Raw genomic sequence first — 21,005 nt, forward strand, 5'->3', positions numbered from 1 at the left:
CCATGGGTAAGAAAAGTTAGATTCCCTTGCTGATTGGAGTTGTGCAGGATGTTGCTTCTTTATCTAAACGAGCTCACTGTGGCTGCTGCAGCTTATTTTATTACTCACAATTGTTCACTAATGAATATTAAAACAAAATTATCTAACATACTGTATATATCTTTTGTTTACAAAATATGATCACAATACAAGCCATCCCAAGCCATCCTGTGTTTTAATTTTCATAATAAAATAAAAAGCTAAATGTAGAAATAAATGCTTAAACTTTGTTTAGGTTTCACTAATCTGATGAACTCTAACTTTAAAATTCGATCTTGATTGCTTTATTATGCTTATTACTAAAGGTTATAATGATACAAAGTAACAAGAGGAAATGTATTTTATGCTTGGCAATGTAGAGAATTACTGCCACACACAGATGCATTTCCTCTGGCTTGTATTCAGCCATTTTCCCATATTTTGTCTTTTTGTTGAGCCTGACTTAACTGAAAATTTTAACATTGGTCTGTAGGTGTCAAAAGGCAGTGAGACATTAGGAGATGTGTCAGAGATTATCTTGTAGAATGGAAGTGAGCCGCAGGGGTCATTCTGTTAGTGACCTTGCTGTAATTTGTCACTGGCTGCAAGTGCTGCCCCAACAGAGATGGTTATCAATTCCTATCTCCCTTGCGTCTTATGTCATTGCAATTCTGCTCCATCACTTCTTTTCTGCCTGCGCTTTTAGGTCATTTTGTCTATCTGGAAGCTACACCTGTCGGACTGAAAGGTGATAAAGCTCATATGAGGAGCTCTATTTGGAAAGAGTCTAGTGCCATCTGCAAGCTCTCCTTCTGGTACTACATTTCCCACAAGGCCTCGGGAACCATCCATCTGCTGATCAAGGTAAATCATCGGCAGTGTACTGTGTTGTCATTTAAATACAATTTTACTATTTGCATCAAGTCATAATTGATGATGGCTCTGATTTATGTGTGTCTTTGAATGGTGGGTCACTTATGCAGTTATACTAAGACTGCTCTGGTTTTTGGTATTTTGGTAAGATGAGAGGCAAGGCTGTCAATCCCTCTGGGAATGTTTGAACTATAGGCCAGCTGTGGGGGGTGGAAGTGAATTATAGGGGTCACGGTCATCCCTTGGCCCAGAGCAGCCCCACCCCACCATCTGGGCAGCTACTGGTTCAGCACCAGCCCTGACACCTCTCGAGGCTTCTTGTTTGTTAGTTTGTTCAGAGAGTAAGAGTTCTGCTTGCAGCTATTCAGCCATTTAAATTGTGCTCTGATTTACTTGGTTTACTGCCTTTCCAGTCTGTTATTCCATCTTCACTTAGCTTTGTCAGGAAGGACTCAATATCAAGTTGCAAAAGTTTTCATCCCACCTTGTGTGAACATGTGATAGAACGTGTTATACATATTCAAAAATGCACAGCATTTGCAAGACTGTTAGTTTGTCCTTGTGTGCTGCAGAAATTGTTTTAAATTTGCAAAACAACTAGTCAGCAAGTTATGATGTAAATATTATAGTGTTTCCTTCAAATAGCAAGCAGTACCCCACCTTGCTAAATTTGCATATAATTACAGATCAAAGCTTGCAAAAAAAGTATTGATGGTGTCTCATGCTGAAACAGCCCAGTCATTGATGTAATGGAGCTTGATGTGACTGTGTAGGAGAAATAAAACTACTTGTACTTTTTTCAGTACATAAAATTACCATCAGTACCTTAAATGATAGAGTTCTTAAAAGGCACATTAATAGTAAAGGATCCTAATGTTACATGAAACTGTACAAAGACCTAAACCAAACCAATATTCAAATCTACTAACAAGCTACAGCAACAGATTTTGTTAGCATCCTTCTCTTAAAAGTGAATCAAGTTAAATATGACTTACTGTACAGGAGAATGACAGATCCATATGAAAAATTAACGTTGGAAATCTAAACATTTAAACAAGTGAGATTAAATAATACAAATTCATAATGTTTTTTCTTTTTCAACAAATCCCAGAAAAAGTCCAAAAAAACAACATAAAAATGGTGCACTGTTGTTCAAATACTATTAAACGGCACAAGGCAATAAATTCTATATCACGAACATGGCCAATGTAGTTTATTTTGGTTTGATTGCATACAGTCATATGCCACCACACTAACTTTGTGGCATTGGCTAAAAACAAAAAGTGTTTACCAGGCCCAGCTGTTTTAGGAGATGATTTACCCTTTTTAAAAGATAAAATTAGTACTATACAAACACATTGTTAGATTTAACATTTAAAGTAGAATATTGCCAATCATCATATTAAAATACTGTGCAACTAGCACAGAGATTTATTTATTGATGCTGTTTTGAAGTTAATCATTGCACAAGGTTTCTGTCACACTGCTGGGTTATTGATTGCACATTAAAGCCTGGTGGTGACTAGATAACACAGCTTTTAAAAATTCAAATTATGCAATTTGTCTATATTTACAGCTGTGTGAATGATTGTATGACTCTTTGAGTGGCAGAATGAGAAGATTGCATGTAGGCTATTTTACATGTCATCAATGTAGAATTTGGCCTTTTAAAGAAGGTCAGTCCTCAATCTAAAAATGAGGCACTGGAATCATTTACAAAGACACAAAGAGAGGTTGGTGAGCTCAGAGGTCATCCGGTTTAATTTTACATCATTTGTGTGTATGTTGTCTGTGCATAAGAAATGGGGAGAAAAAAAAAAATCTCTGTTTATCCTTATGTCCCAACATTATCACATCACATGAATGATGTTAAGCCATGTATGACCTAGAAGGTTCAAAGACAGTACCACTCACAAGTTATTGGTTTTTACTCTAATAAATGATATCATAGGATTTTTTGAGAGTTATCAGTGAACTGCACTGAAAACTGTCCTCAACGTAAACATTCACTGGAAATAAATTAATACAATTTGAAATGCAAATTACAAACAATCGGTTAAAATAAACACTAGTTTAGGTATTGCATACAGTTTAGCAATACAAAGTGCAGTAATTGAAGAAATGGTAACAATATTGGTAACCATTTGTTGTTTAGTTATTAGGAAAGAAAGGAAGGCCTCAAGTGAAATTAGTTCTTATATCTTCAGCTCTGTTTGGAGAGCATTCCAAGCAGAGGGGGATGGAAAAACTGAATGCTTGCTTCCCCATTTCATTCTGAACACAAGGAACAGTGAGTTGATAAATGTCACACGAACGTAAAGCATAATGTTTCTTTGTAGAAGAAAACATAAATATAACAGAAACATCCAGTGAGTATATACCTTTGTATGCTCAAAGGAGGCCACTCAGCTTTGGCATAAAATTCACAGGTATGTTGTAGGCGAGTACAACCTGTACTAAACCTCAACACATTGTGATAGACTGTATTCAGAGGCTGAAGACATTTGGTTGAGGCACTCATCTATACCATATCTCCATAAAAGCAAAAGGTAAAAAGGTTGCCGATACAAGACATGTACGCGCTCTGAGGGAGAGGCAGGATTTGTTACGATAATAAAACCCAACTTCACCCTCAATTTGCGGACCAAGTTGGTAATGTGTGCGTTGAAAGAAATCAAGTAAAAAGCCCAGACACTTCTAACTGAAAACTAACTCTATTGGTTATTAATGGAGTATTCTCTGGTAACTCACAATAATGTGAAAATACAATGACTTTGGATTTAACTGCATTTAAAACCATTTTCAGTGTCTGCAGATGAGTGTGAAGAATAATAAAAGAAGACTGTAAAACTCTAAGGCCTGGGCGAGTGAAGAAGAGCAGCAGTAAAGTTCCGTGTCATCAGCATAAAAATGATACAAGGCGTGCACCCAGTTCTGGTTTAATTAAAGATGTGGACCATTTATCTTGAATATGAGTCCAAAATGCAGAATAAATGCTTTTGAGGAAAATAATGTCACAAATTAATTTCTATCCCCCATCACAACAGGATTGATTGTACAGTAGTATAAAGTTATTGCACAAATTTCAAGCAGTTGTTATGCGAGATTCGGTAAAAGGGCAACCTAATTCTAGCTTTTTACACCTGCATTGAACACCACAAAAGTCTATTTACGTTTTAGTTGAGAGTTAGATGGAAAGATTGAAGTCACTCTCATAACCAAGAGAAGGTTATTTTAAATTGGTGCAAACACAAGCAGGTAGCCCTGCTCTGTCCACAGGTAACAAATCTACCTGTATAACATGGAGGTATGTTTGCTTTTAAGACACTAAGTGCAGTAGTGCAGTAAACCAGTGTGTGCTGATGAATATGCAGGATGATCAGGTCAGAAGCTGACAAATGCTCCAGATGTGAACCCCTGCATATTTGTATAATGGGCATTCTGGGCAGCTACTTTGTGTTTACTTTTCATCTGACTCATACACAGGTGTTGATTCATTTTAAAAATGGATTTGAGGATCACAGGGTTTTGCCACGAGATCCGGTTAATCCTTGTTTTCCTGACTAACCTCCTAACTAAACTGAGAATAAACAGAAAAAAGTGGCTGCACTCTGAATTGAAGGTGAGTCGACAGAAAAATAGCTGCCAGCACTTCCATAAAATAAAAAGGCCATGAATACAAATTGAATTTCAGCTTAGTGGAACATTCAGTATATGGTTAAGACATTCAGTAAAATAAGCATTTTGTTGTGATTACAACTTTCTTTGTTCTTTGGCCTCTTGACTGTCACTGGGGGATAATAAAATTAAATTATGCAAATGTACATCTACTCTTCAGTTTCAACAAATTGTATTTTGTGATGTGTTCAGGAAATGAAGCACCAGATTGATCGAATAAACGGCTTTACTGAGATGCCACCCAGACATCAGGTGTGAGCCACGTGTGCCGGTATCATACAATCCTAAGTTGCTGTAAGGCTTGTTTTTTGGATTGAGCCTTTACTCCATAACATAAATCTGAATAAGTCCCGCTGTAACGCTGCCTATTAATATATGCTCTACTCTCACAGTAACAAGATTATTCCAAGCCAGGGCTTCACTGGTGTAAAGCGGAGGAGACAGCCTGTGCATGTCTCACCCAAGGGTGCATTTTAATAAGCTTTGAAACTGCAGAGTAGAAAGTGACATTGCCTGTCCTCTGGTTTTGAGTCCTCTTTCACTTCATTAAAGCCTCTGGCCACAACATGCTACTTCATCTAAGTTGGGGCTTTTTTTTCTTTTCTTTTTTTGAGTTTACTTACACTAAGTGACACGTTTACTTGTTCACCTACAGTATCCAAATAATTGCACTTTGCTAAGATTGATACTTATCATCACACTGCCCTTGAACTGAATTAATAATGTGATGATATGGACCAGCAGTCATTCTGTCACCTTTTAAAACAGACCAGAAGTCAAAGAATCTGTTATGACTTAATGCTGAGTTAAAACTGTCTTCATTTTAGTCGTGAACATCAAGAGAACGGGTAGTTAAACCTGTTCTTTTCTCAGTTTTACACTTTGGTTTAACTAAGCTTCTACATATTGACTTGCTGAAGTGGATTTTCACTACAGTGACCTAAAAAAAGAGACAAGAAATAAAGTTTGTATGTTTACACAAATGGAAAGAAATTGAGATTAAAGTTAAAATACCTTTTTCATCTACTGTACACAATCTCCTTGTGATTGCCAAGCAGTTATGGGTTTGCTTACAGAGGCAGGTAACATGGGTTTGCTTTAGCATTACATAAAAATATTTGGGTGGGAAATATTTTATACTTATATGGCCCACAAATATAAAAACTTCTCAGTTTTAGCCTCAATGCTTTTAAATTTTACACTGCTCCGCCCTGCCCTCCTCCTTCCTGCTCTGCTTTATGCTCTCCTGTTATCTGCTACACTCTACCACACACTGCACAGCTCGTTAGCCGTGATCAAGTTAACAAAAAATAAAAGACCAATTGTTGAGGCATAATTCTCGGATTAGTAAGAAAAGTGAGCCTCATTAAAAAAAAAAAAACTCCAAAGGTGAATATTTCTGCACTGCAGCCAGTGCTGTTCTGTAAGTCTGACTTCACAGGAGTGTCAACAGCAACGTGCTACACTGAGAAGTTTTAGAACGTATACGTAGCTACAAAGACAAAGTTAGTAAATTATATAGAGTACTGTAGCTTTAGGGCTCAATCATTTTTTAAAACAGCTTGACACTGTCATATTTAGCAAATATCATTTAAAGTGCAGTAAAGAGTGCATTTGCTGACTTTTTTAACCGTGGAAAAATGCTTCATTTGGTGGAAAAAGCTTGACTTAAAATAAGATGCAGCTTTTGTGCTAATGATTAAACATTTTAAAAAGTGCAACAGTGTGAATCATGGATGTGTTTTAGTTCATTGTTGGACACCAGAGGTTGATGGTAAAGGGGAATTCCTCTGGATGCAAAGACAGTACTTGAATTTGGTCTTTTTATGGCATTTGATGGCAATAAGACAAATAAAGAAAAGAAATCGCCCAATTTTAGCCATCGATATTTATTTAGTTTTGTGTATTCTTTCATGCTTAGTTGATTTAACTGCTGTGTAATGTGCAATGCTGTTAGCTGTAGTAAATGCCTCAAACTAAATGTTCATGCAGAGTTTTTTTCTTTCATCATTTTGTCAGAATTTGTCTGAATGATCTTTTTAGTTTTGTATTTAAATGATCTTTGGTTTGATCTAGCACTATTTATGATACAGTATGTACATTTGTTTCAGTTCAATAATAGAAAAAGAGCAGTTTAACTTTAACTTAACTCAGCCTCTACTACCTTTATCATAAATCATGTGGTGGTTCCTAACATTCTTGAGTTTAATATAAAGTGACACAACTCTGCAAATTACTAATTTTCCATCTCGATACAGCTTTAACCTGTGGTTGAGATGCTGGCTCCTAACACATACAACCACAAACCATGTTTAATGTTGAGTTTGCTTTTTCAAAGCTGTATTAGTGATGATTTAGGGCCTGGCACTCATCATGGGAAAAGACAGAGAGGACTTATACACATCAGGCTGTCTTTTAATCTGTTCCATATGCGGTATGAGCATAATCAATTACAATAAGTCCAGGAGAGTACAGCTTCTTAAGAGCAGGTTTCTAAGCAGGAGAACTTATTATTACAATGTTATCCTAATGAGACTTCAATGTTCCTGCCTGGAATCACTCTATTGCTCTCCAGCACCTGGGCTTTTAAGTCCTTCACTCTTGGCATGTGACTCCATCAAAATTAACATATGACTTTTATCTTTGTGATATAATTGACAGCTGTTGCTTTAAATCCACCTTGAGGATTTTTCAAATACTGCAGGTGACAAAAGCAGTTTGTAAAGTAGCACCACACGATCTTCTTTTGTCAACAATGCTCTTCTGCACAGACAGAGAACAATTTGTTGGAGATATGGAATAAAACGGGGCATCCGGTGAATAATTGGAACCGAGCCGAGGTCCCCCTGAGGAAGTTGAGGAACTTTGAAATTATATTTGAGGGAATCCGCTCGAAGGATGTGGGTGGAGGAGCTGCCCTGGATGACCTGGAGTTCATAGACTGTTCCCCAAGTAGGTGACATTACCGAACACTACACACTGTGTAAGCCGTTTTTTTTTTTTTGGCAAAGGAATTCTACACAATATTCATTTTTTATTGTTTACTGTTAAAGTAAATATTTAAAGTTAGTAGAAAATAGAAAATGCTACTGCAGTGAGTGAATCCCACAACTGGACCCCCATTGATTTATATGAACAAAGTCACAACATAAGCCAGTCAGCTAAACATAAGAGGCAAGACTAACAAACTAAATAAAAATATTAATAAAATCTCACTCATAGTTTTGCTTATAAAGGAGGGTTGTTGACATTTCTTTACCTGGGGCCTTTGCAAGATTAGTGTCTTTTATCTAGCTGTTAAAATTTGAGTACTGTTAGGTGGGCAACTTGTCTGGAAATTTCATTGTCCAACATTATGCTTCCGTATGGCTTTTTTTTTTTAAAGGCACTATACAGTATCTAAGGTTTTTACAGCTTTTAATTGTATTAATTTAATTTTTGAAGATCAAACCCATGAATAACAAATAGGGTCTTTGCAAATAGGGTTAAAGTTTATCGATTGTCCAATGATTGTGGTTTCTTAAAGCACCCTGATAAGTAATCACTGCAGTAAAAGTGGCCCTAAAATGCAGTATTTCATTTAAGTATTTCAGTTTATACATAAGTGTGAAGTGTTAATGTGAATTGTGAAATAAGAATGTGAATTAAGTTACACTAAATGTTTGTCTTGCTATCCTTTGTCTCTGTTTTATAGTAAAAAAATACTTCTAATAATCTTTCCAAGATATATAATAATGATAAAGTATGAGATATAATTTTGCTGTGAAATTATTTTATGATCTTTCCAACTGATAGTTTGGGGGTATGAAATTATTTCACTCCGTGGTGCAGTTTATGAACAGTAAAAGAAAAACAGAGCGCTAGTACGTCTAAGAAGTGGACAGTTTGACTTTCTGTGTGATGACTCTGTCAGATGCCGTTTCAGTAGACGCTTATGTCTGAGACAGATGTTTCACATTAAACAGGATCTGGCACAAGGTTGGACACCACGCAGAACGTTTCTTGGCTCTGCCCCTCCCCAGCACACAGATATAAACACACTTGCATACACAGACATAAATACTGACCCTGCAGACCAAACTGACTGAGAGGCAAGCATGCAAAGACTGACAAGCAGACAAACTCTGTCCATAACTGAATGACACTTCCACACAACTTTCAAATTTAAAGGCATGCCAAAGTGGATTTTTAGTTTATTCTCTGATGGCTTTAGCCCCACTGACCTGCTGGAATGAAGTCCCACTCTTTTCTCATTTCAGTCATTGCTTAATGTCTCTGCCTTTGAAGTATAAGAGTGCAAACATATCCACACACACTCACACAATGTAGTTGTGTGTGTGCTGTCTCTGATCCACCTGATCTCTTTTCCTTCTTCTGTGTTCAGTTTCAAACAAGGCGGAGCTGGAGGGATGAGGTTTTGAGTTCCTTGACAGGCCTTTCTCTGCTTTTGTTTACTGTCTTCTCTGCTGCTCACCTCCTTTGGTGCAGAGCACAGGAAGGCTGTGTCTAAATAAAACAGAGTTGCTCATTTTGTCTGAGGCTAGATTTAATTTATCTAAATGTAAAACGGGCTTATCATAAAAACATTTACAATAGAAGAGGACCAGTCCCATCATTTCACCCAAATACAAAAACAAAACCTTTTAAGTTCTGTGGGTGGGCATGGCATGATGAAGATGGTTTCTAACAAAGAGTTGCAGAACACAAAACCACACATCCCTAAAGTTCCACAGCTCAGTGAGTGGCAGTAGTGCACACAATGGGTGGAGAGAGAGTGCACACACATTTGATCGGGGAAAAAAATCAACCCTTCAGGGCGTTAAGTTACAGAGCATCTGTCACTATTGTTTTTCCCACAATGACAAATACGTTTTAAAACAAATTAGTCATTAAAACATTAAAACAGGAGTTTATAGCTTTGTAAGTAGGAAACATTCACAAGAACACCCACAAGAACATCTCTGAACTTGAGATGAATAATCTTAATTATTTCCATTTCAGACCTGTTTCTGTGTCCGCCTGTGCGTGTTTTAGATGCTGTGGAGCCAGTTAGTTGTCCTGCAGTCACAGACTTTGTGTGTCACAGTGGCGGCTGCATTGAGTCCCACCTGGTGTGCGACAACAAGGCAGACTGTGCTGATGAATCAGATGAGATAGACTGTGGTGAGTAGAAATGGGGAATAGCTTTCTTTGAAATTTGAAAACAGAAAAACAACTTCAAATCCTGCCTGTCGCTCTTTGTCTCACACAGACCATATACTTCACTCACCCGGTGCTTGTAATTTCAACATGGAGGACCAGTGGCAGGAAATGTGCCAGCTTTCTCAGGATCCTGATGATGACTTTGATTGGAGAATCAGTCACCGAAGGGAGACACCAGTAATTGGTCCTTACACTGACCACAGTCTAGGTCAGTGCGTTTCCTAGAAACCACCATGTCATGTGAGGAGGATGGTCTATTTTTATGGATATAATTTGCAGCAAAGTAAAATACATTTTAAGAAAAAACATCAACATGTTGATAATTTATTTTTAGAAATATGATTTGAGATGTGTGCCAGACATGCAATATGCAGCATTTTAACTGTCCAGCTATTATTCTTTTCTAGTATCTGTTGTACAATATTTGTTCTTGCTATACAAGCTTATAGAGGCAAAAAGGCATAAAGCTCTATATTGTCATGTTTACAAACCATTCTTCTTGATTAAAAACTTTAAAAAGATAACTCTGGCTGAAAGCATCGGACACAACCAAACCCACACTGTCCTTAACCATATTCAAAGAGCTTTTGAACTGAACCGCACACTGGGATCAAGACACTAAACCGCTACCTACATGTTTTGCAGAAAACAAAGTAGCATTTCATTCAATGTACTTTTAGGTTTTGACATGAGTTTCAATGACCTCTTCACTGTGACAGAATAATCATATACTCTTATATAAATTTACACTAAAGGTTCTGCTTGTATTTATTGCATGTGTTGTATTTTTTTAACAATGCTGAATGTGAATGAATGCAGAGGTTTTGTTCATAGTTTTGAGTCAGAGGAGAAGACTAGTGGTGTAGGTGGGACCAAGGGTTTGCTGTGCACAGTGGATTGTGTTGATCTTAAATGTCCTTTAACTCATGTGGAAAACTCCCACTTTACTCTGGCATCGCTCACACAGCATTTCATCTCTGAGCCTAGCTGAGCTGAAGAAGCTGTAGGGCAGAGCATTTCAAACAGCATACATGGTTTCTTTCTGTCTATCCAAATATCATATACTGTGTGTTGGAATCAGCAGAAGAAATTTACAGGATTTTCTTTCCTGCAGTAAAGTTGAAATGTTTAACCATCTGGGTTAAATGGGGTTCAGCTGTGGAAATTCTTTTACTGTCTGAGCTTAGTTATTCATTGCATTGTAACACCATTTTACAGTAACATTAAATGTGTTTATTTAACTGTATTTATCTCAATCCTCCAGATGGTGGAGGGCATTACCTGTACATAGATTCAGCCATTCAGAGAGAAGGCGACATTGCAAAGTTGATAACCACAAGTCCATTTCCAGCCAGTATCGGCCTGTGTCACCTGCGTTTCTGGTATTTCATGCACGGCTCTGACAGGATGGGAACATTGAAGGTTGTGCTTTTGTGTTTGTTCTTTTTTTCTATCAGGCATCAAGCATCCAAACATCTGTCATGTGATCCATCACAATCAGCCTGAATGGTTAATTAGTTTTTTCAGAAATCTCTGTCCTGCTTTAGTCACTGTTTTGCTACATTTACCTTTGATTACTGTCAGTCACCTGATACCCACAGGAAAGAATGAAAATCTCCCTGCCAGGAAATAATGTATCACAGCATGTCACTGTACAAATTTTATTATCATTTCTCTCTTTTCATGTCTTTTTTTAGGCATCTTTGTCAACTGGGTTAATTTCAAAACAACAAACAGTGATCAAGGGCTAAAAAAAATAATTAGACAGGAGATGTACTCCACATGTATCCACTGATTAGTCAGTCAGAAATTTTGTAGGCACTTATAATTACCATGGCCCTAAGAGCACGACCTACTGCAGCTTTAAAAAACAACACCAAATTACAAAAACATCTTTACCAAGTTGATAGCATAATCACAGCATTAAGAAGAATGTCTCAAAGTGAGAAAACATAAGTACTGAAACAGAAATATAGAAAACACAGTCAAATACAGAAACATTTCAAATAGAACAGAGAGCAAATATTGCCAGGGGCTGCAAAAAGGTGACAGAATACACCTGAGCACCGGGATATAAAGTCTGATGACCGTTAAAGGAGGGGGCAATCAAGTTAATAAAAAATGCACTTTTTCTATATTACCCTACAATTCCAGATAATAGAAATACTCAGGGTTCAACATGGTATAAATAATTTTATTTGATGTGACAATTGCAAAATGATTACATGTGTTTATATTATGTGGCATATAAGTAAATTATGGTACTGCCACTTCGACTAAATCAGCTTTTTGTGTCAGCATGCGACTGGCAGGGTTTGGCTTTCTCTGATTGGTTAAAATCACATGTGTAAGTGTGTTCCACAACATTCAAGGGAAAAATTATCTCTTTTCCACCACACATTTCTATCCTTGGTCTGCACCTCAACAGGTTTTTACAGTTGGACCCAGTGGCACCAGTCTGCTGATGTGGGCAGCCACTGGAAACCATGGCAACCAGTGGGCGTACGCTAATGTCATCCTGTCAAACCCTGCACCTTTCAGAGTAACCTTCCAGGCTGAGGTTGGTGGGGACATGTGGACAGACATCGCCCTGGATGACATCTCCTACACTCCAGAATGTATGACTGGAGGTAAAGTCATTAAAGTTTTTTTTTTTCCTTATTTCCTGTTGTCATTTTTCATGTTTTTTCATCCAATGTTCACCCTCTCCACTTTCCTCTTTTTCCAAATATTCTGTCCTCCAACATCCTGACTCTTCTCCCCTGTTTCTATATAAATCGTGTGGACCTTCGGGAGCGTGTAGAGAGCTAATGGAGCCTGTTGCCCTGTAGGTCCATAGAAATTCACTGTGGAGACTGGGTCAATGCAGAGGGACAGCACAGAGGGCAATTGGAAGAAAAGCAATTACATTTTTATTGTGATGTTTCCTCTCTATGACCTCTCTGTTCTCCTTTCCCACCTGAACAGCCTCTTGGGCTAACTTTCTGAGGAAGTAGCTCTTTTTATCTTAGGTAAAAACATTACCATATATTTCATTCCCATGTATATCTATTATTTGTACCATGCTCTGATTCCAAAAATTGTTCCTCGCTCATAGATGTTTGTCGCATGCCATCTAAAATGAATAAAAAGGGGTTGTCAAGTTCTCTGCGACCATTTGTTCACATGTGCATGTAATGTATCACTGCAGGACCAGTAACTCCGCAGCCTCTGACCTGTGATGTGGACCACTTCCAGTGTGTGTACTCCTTTGAGTGCATCCCAGACACCTGGTCGTGTGATGGAGAACCTGACTGTGCTGATCAGTCTGACGAGCAACACTGTCCGACCTCAGTACCTGGTACTGTTCCTCCTCAAGAACACTGTCATACTGGGTATTTTGAGTGCTCAGACACACTCTGCCTCCCCTCCATACTTCGCTGTGATGGGGTCCCTGATTGCCCCCATGGAGAGGATGAGTACAGCTGCCGTAAGTATAAGCGTGTGTGCCTTTGTCAGGACTTTGTTTGACTGGACCAGTCAAGTCTGGACCAGTACAAGTGGTTTTCAAGCCACATTCGTTTTCTCTCCTTCTCAATTATCCCACCAGCTCTGCTGCAGTGTAAGCTGGGAGAACTGGTGTGTGAAGGTCTACCTGGTTGCATCCCGCTTGAGAAGCGCTGTGACCACTACGCCCACTGTCTGCCGTTCCTTTCCGATGAGTCCAACTGTTACGGTAGTATATTTGTTACACTGTATGTATGTCAGTTCATTTTGTGTATTACACTTAAAGTATACTGTGTTTTCACTTCTATCACTGACTGCATGTTTTAATTTCAGATTATTTTATGCTTTGATATTTAGTTAAAATATGGCTTTCAAGCTGGACAAGTTGTCTTTCTTTCATTTGTACACCAAATAATATAGATATTGTAATTTAATTGAATGCATACCATTCTTGATGTTGACTAGTTTAAACCCTTGTGAGTCAGTTATCAGGTTTGACTCAAGTGCTGCCAAATCTTCATTGACGTTTGCTTATTTCCACCCTGAGGAGCATCTCTCAAGATATTTTCAAGTCCGGCTTTTTAGTCTTCAAAGCACATCGTACAGGTTACAGCATGCTGCCAAAATCCATTAACACCTCCGCTCTTCTGCGTCTTCACAAATAAGACCAAACCTCCCATTTAGCCTTGTTATTTAGCCTGCCAAGTTATTTTATTAAAGGGTTGAACATTATTTAAGAGGCACCTCTGATAGCCCTAAACCAGCTGATAGAGGAAAGAACATTTTTCATTAGATGTGCAGGAAGAAAATAGATGTACTAAAAGGTAGTTGTAGTTTTATGTACATGCTGATGCCATGTACAGAGGTTAATGGAGTCTGCAGTGCACAGTTCTCTCTGGTATTTTAATAATTTACATCCATGAGTGTTTTTTAGGTTTCGTGTTAGAGAGAAATTAAAAATTTGAAAGTGATGGCCTGTTCCTGTTGTGTGATTCTCAGATTGTCCTCCTATGTATTGCCTGAATCGTGGCTCGTGCTTTGTGGAGAGACACGGGCCTGTTTGCAGGTGAGTTAACTGTCCTCTGAAGCTCCCTACAAACGTGTGTTCATAAACAGGGTAAAACACACGACTACACGTTGAGTCACAACATGCACTAACAAAGAAAAGTTTCTTCTTCTAGCTCCCACTTGCATCCTCTATCTCTCTTTTTGAGACTTAAAACATGGAAACCCCATCAGTTTTGTTTCTTTTGTGGAAAAGACATGGTCTGTGATGCATGTGGGGAATCTACTTAGCCCCCACAGCTTAAAAAGGGGGGTTATGGCCCCAATTATTTATCCACCAGTGGAGTGTTTTATGGGAATCTCTGATACATTTTCGTGGTCAATATTTAAACACAGCTCCTGCTGCCAATGGTCTTATTGCAAAAAATCATGCATCCCATTAGTCTGTTGAAAAGTTGATGGCATGGGACCATCTGCCTTTTAAAAACACATTCACAACAGACAATGCCATTTCCTTCTTAAAGCATCAGCGGCTTAGAATGTCGGCAATGAGACATTTAAATCTACAAGTAATAATGCAATTATGAGACTTGCTGCTGGATGTCCTAACATCGTTATGCACCAGTGACTCCGCCTAGAGATTAAAATTTCACCATCCTCATGACCGAGTTTTCACTTCTATAAAAAGGGTCTGTAATAAATGCAACAGAGGTGCATGTTTTCAGATAAATGTTTCTTTATCCTCCATTCCCTGACATGCTCAACACAAGCTCTTTTTGTTTTTTGTGTTTTAAGTTTAGTTGCATCCTCTTGATGTTTTTAAATTGTTTTGGGCCTGATAATACAACTACAGATGCTCCTTTAGTGTACGGTATTCTGCTGATTAGGCTCACTTTAAAATTCACATGAACAGGTGACACTAATCATATTCAAACAAGCAATTTATTCTAACTATGGACAGGTTTGTGCAGTTGCTGCAGCAGTTACTGACAATCAATGACATAATTGCAAATGCAATTCCAATTAAAATTCTGGAACAGAAACCAATTTGGGTATTAGAAATGTGCAGATATTTGACAGCTGCTTGTTGCAAAAATGCTACCTCATTCTCTCATTCAACCTTGTGTTGGATTTCCTCTCTTAATCATTCATCTCTCCAACGTTCCACAATGCAGCACCACCTCCACTGCCTCTTCTCATTATGTAACGGGACTTCACCGCCGTCATTCACTCTGCGGTGTGGTATGGAACTCTGTAGCTGTTCCAGCATTGATAACAGCCCTGCTTGGAGGGTTTCTCTGGCTCAGTATTTTCATCACGTTCCCCCACTGTGTTGAGCAGGTTCCACGAGGGAACCAGGCCATAGGCGGCCTACTGCCATGGACAGACTGTCGCCCAATATGTAGCCTGACCCCCTGTGAATGATAATGACACAGTCTAGCTTTAGTGGGAGCTGTGTGTTTTGCATTAGAAGGTCAGTGTTGCTCAGAAATCAAGCTGATACTAAACAGATGTTGACTTGGAGCAAAGTCTACATTTGGGAGAAGAGGAAGATGCTTTCTTTCCAAGCAATGCAGCCCACCAGACCAGTCAAACTATTCGTAATTAGTGTTTCCCATTGCATCCCATTGCTTAAAAATGTTATTCAATTTTTTATTTATATTATTTAACGTCAGATTTTATTTGTTTCACTTTTATCATTTTGTTCGGTTTTTCAAAGGTTCACTGTCAACAATTACATTCAAAAAGGCTTCGGCAACAGTGCATTAGTCCATCTCTCCCATCTCTCATCTTTCCCTGCCCTTTTGCAGTCAGCTTTAAGAATGTTGATTCCCCAGCATCTGTTTCCTCGTGTCTGACCCCAGGTGTGATCCAGGGTGGACAGGTAACCGTTGTCATGTAAGGAAGAAGCCATCTCTCTCGACCTCAGCACCTGAAGCAGGGGACACACAGCTGGGTAACACACATGCCACCTCTATTACACTGTCTTAAATGATTGATTAAGTAAATCTTTTCATACCATGTTAATGCTTCTGCACATCATTCAAGAAATTAAATATACATTTTTGTTTAGATGCTGTGTATGTTGGCATTGCCATCGGGCTGCTGTTGCTTGTAGCTGGAATCTCTGTCTGTTTCCTGGCTTTATATAAGAAAAAATGCAACTTCATGTGAGTACCAGGTACAACAATGATGCTATTTCTGGTTTATAATGATGATGAAGATGATGGTGGATGCATTTGCTGTCTACCACAGAAGGCGTGACCCGATGGTATACGGAGTGATGGATAAACCAGCCTTTGACTGGACAGCAGAGGTCAGCACACAGAAATATCCAATCAATCATCAGCAAATTCCGTTTGGTTTCTCAGCTATACAAATCTAATTTTTCTACCATTGGGCTTACAATTATTCAATAACTGAATTTTACATTAGAGGAGGTCAGAAAGTGATCACCAAGCCTTTCTGCTAGATTACATTTTTGATTGGGCAGTATTGATTTTGAGGTTTGTGTGGATATTTGTGGCTTTGTGTGTGTGTTTTTATGCAACTAAGTCCCACAGTGTGTGTATACAGCAGGTGGATGCAAGAGCTGAAACATAGCATATGATCAAATGCAGAACCACAGGCTAAAAATGTCAATATCAAGTAAAAAATATCCCACCACGTGTAAAAGATTACTGTTGACATACTGCTCAGTAAAAAATGCTGATAGATTAACAGCAAAAAGTCAAATATTCCAAGTAAAGGGCTTGTTCTGTACAAAATGTCAACATAAATGTGTCAGTGTGTGTGTGTGTGTGTGTGAGAGAGAGAGTATTAAAACAATGACATTGATCTATGTAAACAAGCATGCACACCCCTTTATTTATGGGCAGCAAATGTCATTACATAATATGTTGGGAGCCACAGCTGTCATGACTTTGATGATGGAGAATATCATAGATTGAATCCAGTGAAGCCTGATGCAGTCTGAGTGTGTGTGATGCAGTCATCATGATGAAACAGTCTGATACATTTATACAGAAGGAATATTGTAATAATTAATGTTCCAATTTCAACTGATATTTGAGAAACACAATTCCCATAATATACTACAAATCTCATATCATACTGTATAATACCAAATACACACAGACATAATGTGATATTAAGTAAGTATAAGAATTAAGAATATTAAGTATATTTTAAAGCTTTATTGGCATGTCTTCACATGTTTTCTTTCATGTGACTCCCAGTGAAGACACAGCTATAAATAGAGGTGTAGGTGTAAACTTGTATCTCTACAACACAGACAGATCCTCTTCAGCACCATTTAACCGAGCCGTGGAAACAGACGTGATTATTCTGCCTCTGAAAGATGATGAGATGCTTTATGGAAGTTAGAGGTGTAATTATGAGAGCATAACGGGTCAATTTGATTTTAATTGCATCTGCATTTCACGCACTCTCACACATTATGGCTCATCCAAAGTTAAGCTGGAGTACATGATCTTCTTTCCCTCAGCTTCCGTCCCTGGATAAAAAGCCAGGCAGCTGTCCCAGTGTTAACCCCAGGAGTTGTGATGGTCGGGGGCTTTCTATCAGTGTCTACCCCTGGAGGAGGGAAGTGGAGGTGAGATATCTGTTCCCTGCTTTCAGCCTTTACTGTAATTACTTGCACAAAAGTCACTGACATGATGTATTTCTTTGTATGTTTTTGTCCACAGCAGGGTTTAACCTGGAGAGATGACAAGCTGTCCTTCGCCAACCCATTGTACAGTTATCCCCATGATGGTAATTGCAGGGAGCACAAAAGCTCTGAAGCATAAAACAGTGGACTTTGAATTAATGAATTTGTCTTGACCCACTGAGGTGCCCCTGTGGAAACAATGCATAAAAATATATTATATTTGAAAGTCAGCTCTGATCCAATATGTTTTTTAGCTCAGTTATTCCTTGTGCATCTGATGATACTGACACTGTACTGCATGGTAAAGGGCAAATATGATTGTCTCGGTTCCAAATTAGCCCACAGATGTTGAAGTTGCAGTGTTTTGCTTTGCTCCAAAGCAGTAATTCAATACTTTGAAACAGTTGCTTACAGTATTCATGTTATTGTAGTCTGTGTTCTATACACTAAACAACGTGCACATATAATAGAGGTGGAAAGCATATTTTTTTCAAAATGTCAAGAAATTCCTTTAGCAGAGAATGATGTTCAAGATAATTTTTGTTGAACAGATGTCAAGGGTTTATATTCCACAGTAGACATGACAAGACGTCGACATGAGAACAAATTGAAAACGTGAATGTGTGTATAATAGTCAAACTATCATAGAATACATATAGAAAACTCAAGTGCAAAAACAACAACAGCTATTTTTGGAGTTAACAGCACTCAAACACACTCACTTGCACAAATGGTTGTAGATGCCTTGTATGGTGATTAAAAGGTTTCTTTAGTGCTGGTGAAAGCAGAAAACATGCAGTTCATTGAACTGAACGTACTCTGAGTCTGGACTTGATTAGTGATCCATTTTAATCCCTACAAGAGCAAATTAAATAGTTTGCCCCTGTTTTTGTAAAGCAACATCCACGAAACATCAGTGTCCTGCAGCTGCTGTGTGTGTGGTGTGAACTGATTCAAACATCTGCATTATCCAGTGAAGCCTAGAAAGATCATAAAGAGCTTTGTTAATAATACAGTTTGTTATAAACTTTCACAAGCCATCATTAAATTCTTTTTTACACGAGCATAATTATTTAAAGATCAAGCCACGTGGAGTGAAATATACTGGAGTGTGCATCATTTCGTGTAGGCAGCTTCTTATCACGCAGTTATTCACGTTTCCAATTTGGGTAAATTGACGCCACTAAGATGTCTGTTAAGTATGTTCAGCCAGTTACTGGCCTGACTCTGTGTAAAGGTTAAAAAAGCTTAATAATTAGACATGTTCAATAAGCTTAAAATCAATGTTCAAAAACATTTTTGTGGTGACAATTTGTTTTTCACAGTTACAACATACTGTAGCTCTTGTGTGTGGTATTAATCTGTTCACCCAACTCTTAGTATTTATTATGAGCTGCTTTCACAAAATAATTTTACAATATAACTACAATATAGTTTTATCCATGTTGTATAATGTTGGTACTGCACTAAAGATTAAATCCCTCAAAATACCAACCAAGACATTTTGCAAACTGCTGTGTTGTCAATGTTGTAGTACTTTTCAAGCTTTAACAAAAAGGAAGAAGGTCACATTGCAGCATTATTAATGTATTGCACTGATGCCTTACTACTATATGTACTGAATTTTGATTGAAATGAATTTAAATCAACTGCGAACACAGTGTCACAGTGTCATGGACATTTAAACATACAAAGTCATTGTTATTTTAATAAAAGCAAATGTCCTTATGCCAAATGCATATGTAGTTATCGCTTAAGTTTCAATAGTTTAGCATGTTCCATACTGTAGGTGGGACATAAATATTGTGATTTTTCTTTAGCCTGTTTTTATTTTGGTGGCCACTATAAGGGGTTGGGATTCCCACTCCCATTTATAATAAATATCAGGTGCTGTAGATCCGTTGGTTTCTGCTTGTATGTGCTGTGAGCCTTTGCACTTCATCAGAAATCCCTCGAAACTCACTCCCATTCCTGTATATTAGTTCATGTTCAGCTTATGCATTTTTAATTTTTAGACCTTATATGAGAACAATCTCTAGTGTCACAGCTGTTTAGTCTTGTTCTCCATCATTGTAGAGACTTTGCTGAGTCTGTAGGTGGATTCTGGGTCAGAGATTCATCAGAGGGGCACAGGATCAATTTCAGGCTTTGAGCTGCTCTGCTGTTTTATTGTTTGTGCCCTCGCCTTTTTTTTTTGGCTCGCTGCCTTTTCCTCGCTCACAATATTTCGTCCGACAAAGTCAAAACTAAGCCACAGCTCTCTGAAACGAGATTTCCTAGCTGATTTTCTCTAGTTGTGATTTGCAACTGAGAAAATTCCCTTGTTAATTAACCAGAAGGCAATTTAACGTAAAGAGACAGTAATTAAATGTAATCATAGTGTAGAAACATAAACATAAACTGCATCTTAATGTGAAGTGGTGCTTTTGAGGCCTCCTGTGAACCAGGACCTAGATCCAAAAAGTTTTTGAGCAAAACTTCCCCCTTCTGATCAGAGAATTTTAACTATTTTTGCTGGATTTGTAAGAATGAAGCGTCACTCGGCTCAGCTGGACTCTGCTCACCTTTTTTTACTTTCCCATCAGGCAGTTGTAGATAGTACCTGGTCCTTTCTTTCTTCCAAGACAGCGGAAGCGATTCCAAAAGCTGACACGAGAAGTCAACAGACTACCAGCAGGTCAGGGAGAAGCATCACTACGTTTTCTCCTCTAAACCTGTCTCTTGATTTATTTTTAAAATTCAGCAGGTTTTTGTCACCCTGCCATCAGTTCATCTGCAAAAATGTCGCCTTCCTGTGACAAATAGCCACAAACCAAGATTCAAGAACAGCGTTCCTTCGATTCTTCCTGTGTGTCACATTGATGATAACATCACTGCGATTTCATGCAGCATTGAAGTGACAACCAGGTGGTACTACGATATTGCAGTGTAAAACAAAGCTTGGTAACAAAAGCAAGTAGAGGGGAACCGGTACTATGGGGTAGAACTGCTCCATTTTTTGACTTTTATTAATTTGTCCATTCTTCTCATTTGTGTACTTATATCATTTTTATCACTGTAAACCCATCAA

General features: G+C 38.2%; 1 protein-coding gene across 5 annotated transcripts in view; it reads left to right on the plus strand.

The window, feature by feature from the left end:
- Window positions 1–19,670, plus strand: part of malrd1 (MAM and LDL receptor class A domain containing 1) — a 45,588-nt gene extending 25,918 nt beyond the window's left edge. The window contains exons 20-33 of one of the 5 annotated variants that reach the window (XM_067486882.1): window positions 725–882; window positions 7,341–7,521; window positions 9,571–9,732; window positions 9,821–9,979; window positions 11,036–11,193; window positions 12,200–12,401; window positions 12,962–13,240; window positions 13,361–13,486; window positions 14,257–14,323; window positions 16,128–16,219; window positions 16,337–16,433; window positions 16,519–16,579; window positions 17,771–17,878; window positions 17,973–19,670. In XM_067486882.1, the coding sequence (XP_067342983.1) occupies window positions 725–882; window positions 7,341–7,521; window positions 9,571–9,732; window positions 9,821–9,979; window positions 11,036–11,193; window positions 12,200–12,401; window positions 12,962–13,240; window positions 13,361–13,486; window positions 14,257–14,323; window positions 16,128–16,219; window positions 16,337–16,433; window positions 16,519–16,579; window positions 17,771–17,878; window positions 17,973–18,074 (1,952 nt within the window). In that variant the 3' untranslated portion in view covers window positions 18,075–19,670. The remainder of the gene's footprint in view (window positions 1–724; window positions 883–7,340; window positions 7,522–9,570; window positions 9,733–9,820; window positions 9,980–11,035; window positions 11,194–12,199; window positions 12,402–12,961; window positions 13,241–13,360; window positions 13,487–14,256; window positions 14,324–16,127; window positions 16,220–16,336; window positions 16,434–16,518; window positions 16,580–17,770; window positions 17,879–17,972) is intronic. The other 4 variants (XM_067486883.1, XM_067486884.1, XM_067486885.1 and 1 more) reach the window with 4 other exon arrangements.
- The last annotated feature ends 1,335 nt before the right edge of the window (window positions 19,671–21,005 follow it).

Source organism: Channa argus, chromosome 19 (genome assembly GCF_033026475.1).
Source record: "Channa argus isolate prfri chromosome 19, Channa argus male v1.0, whole genome shotgun sequence".
In the NCBI taxonomy this organism is placed as follows: Eukaryota; Metazoa; Chordata; class Actinopteri; order Anabantiformes; family Channidae; genus Channa; species Channa argus.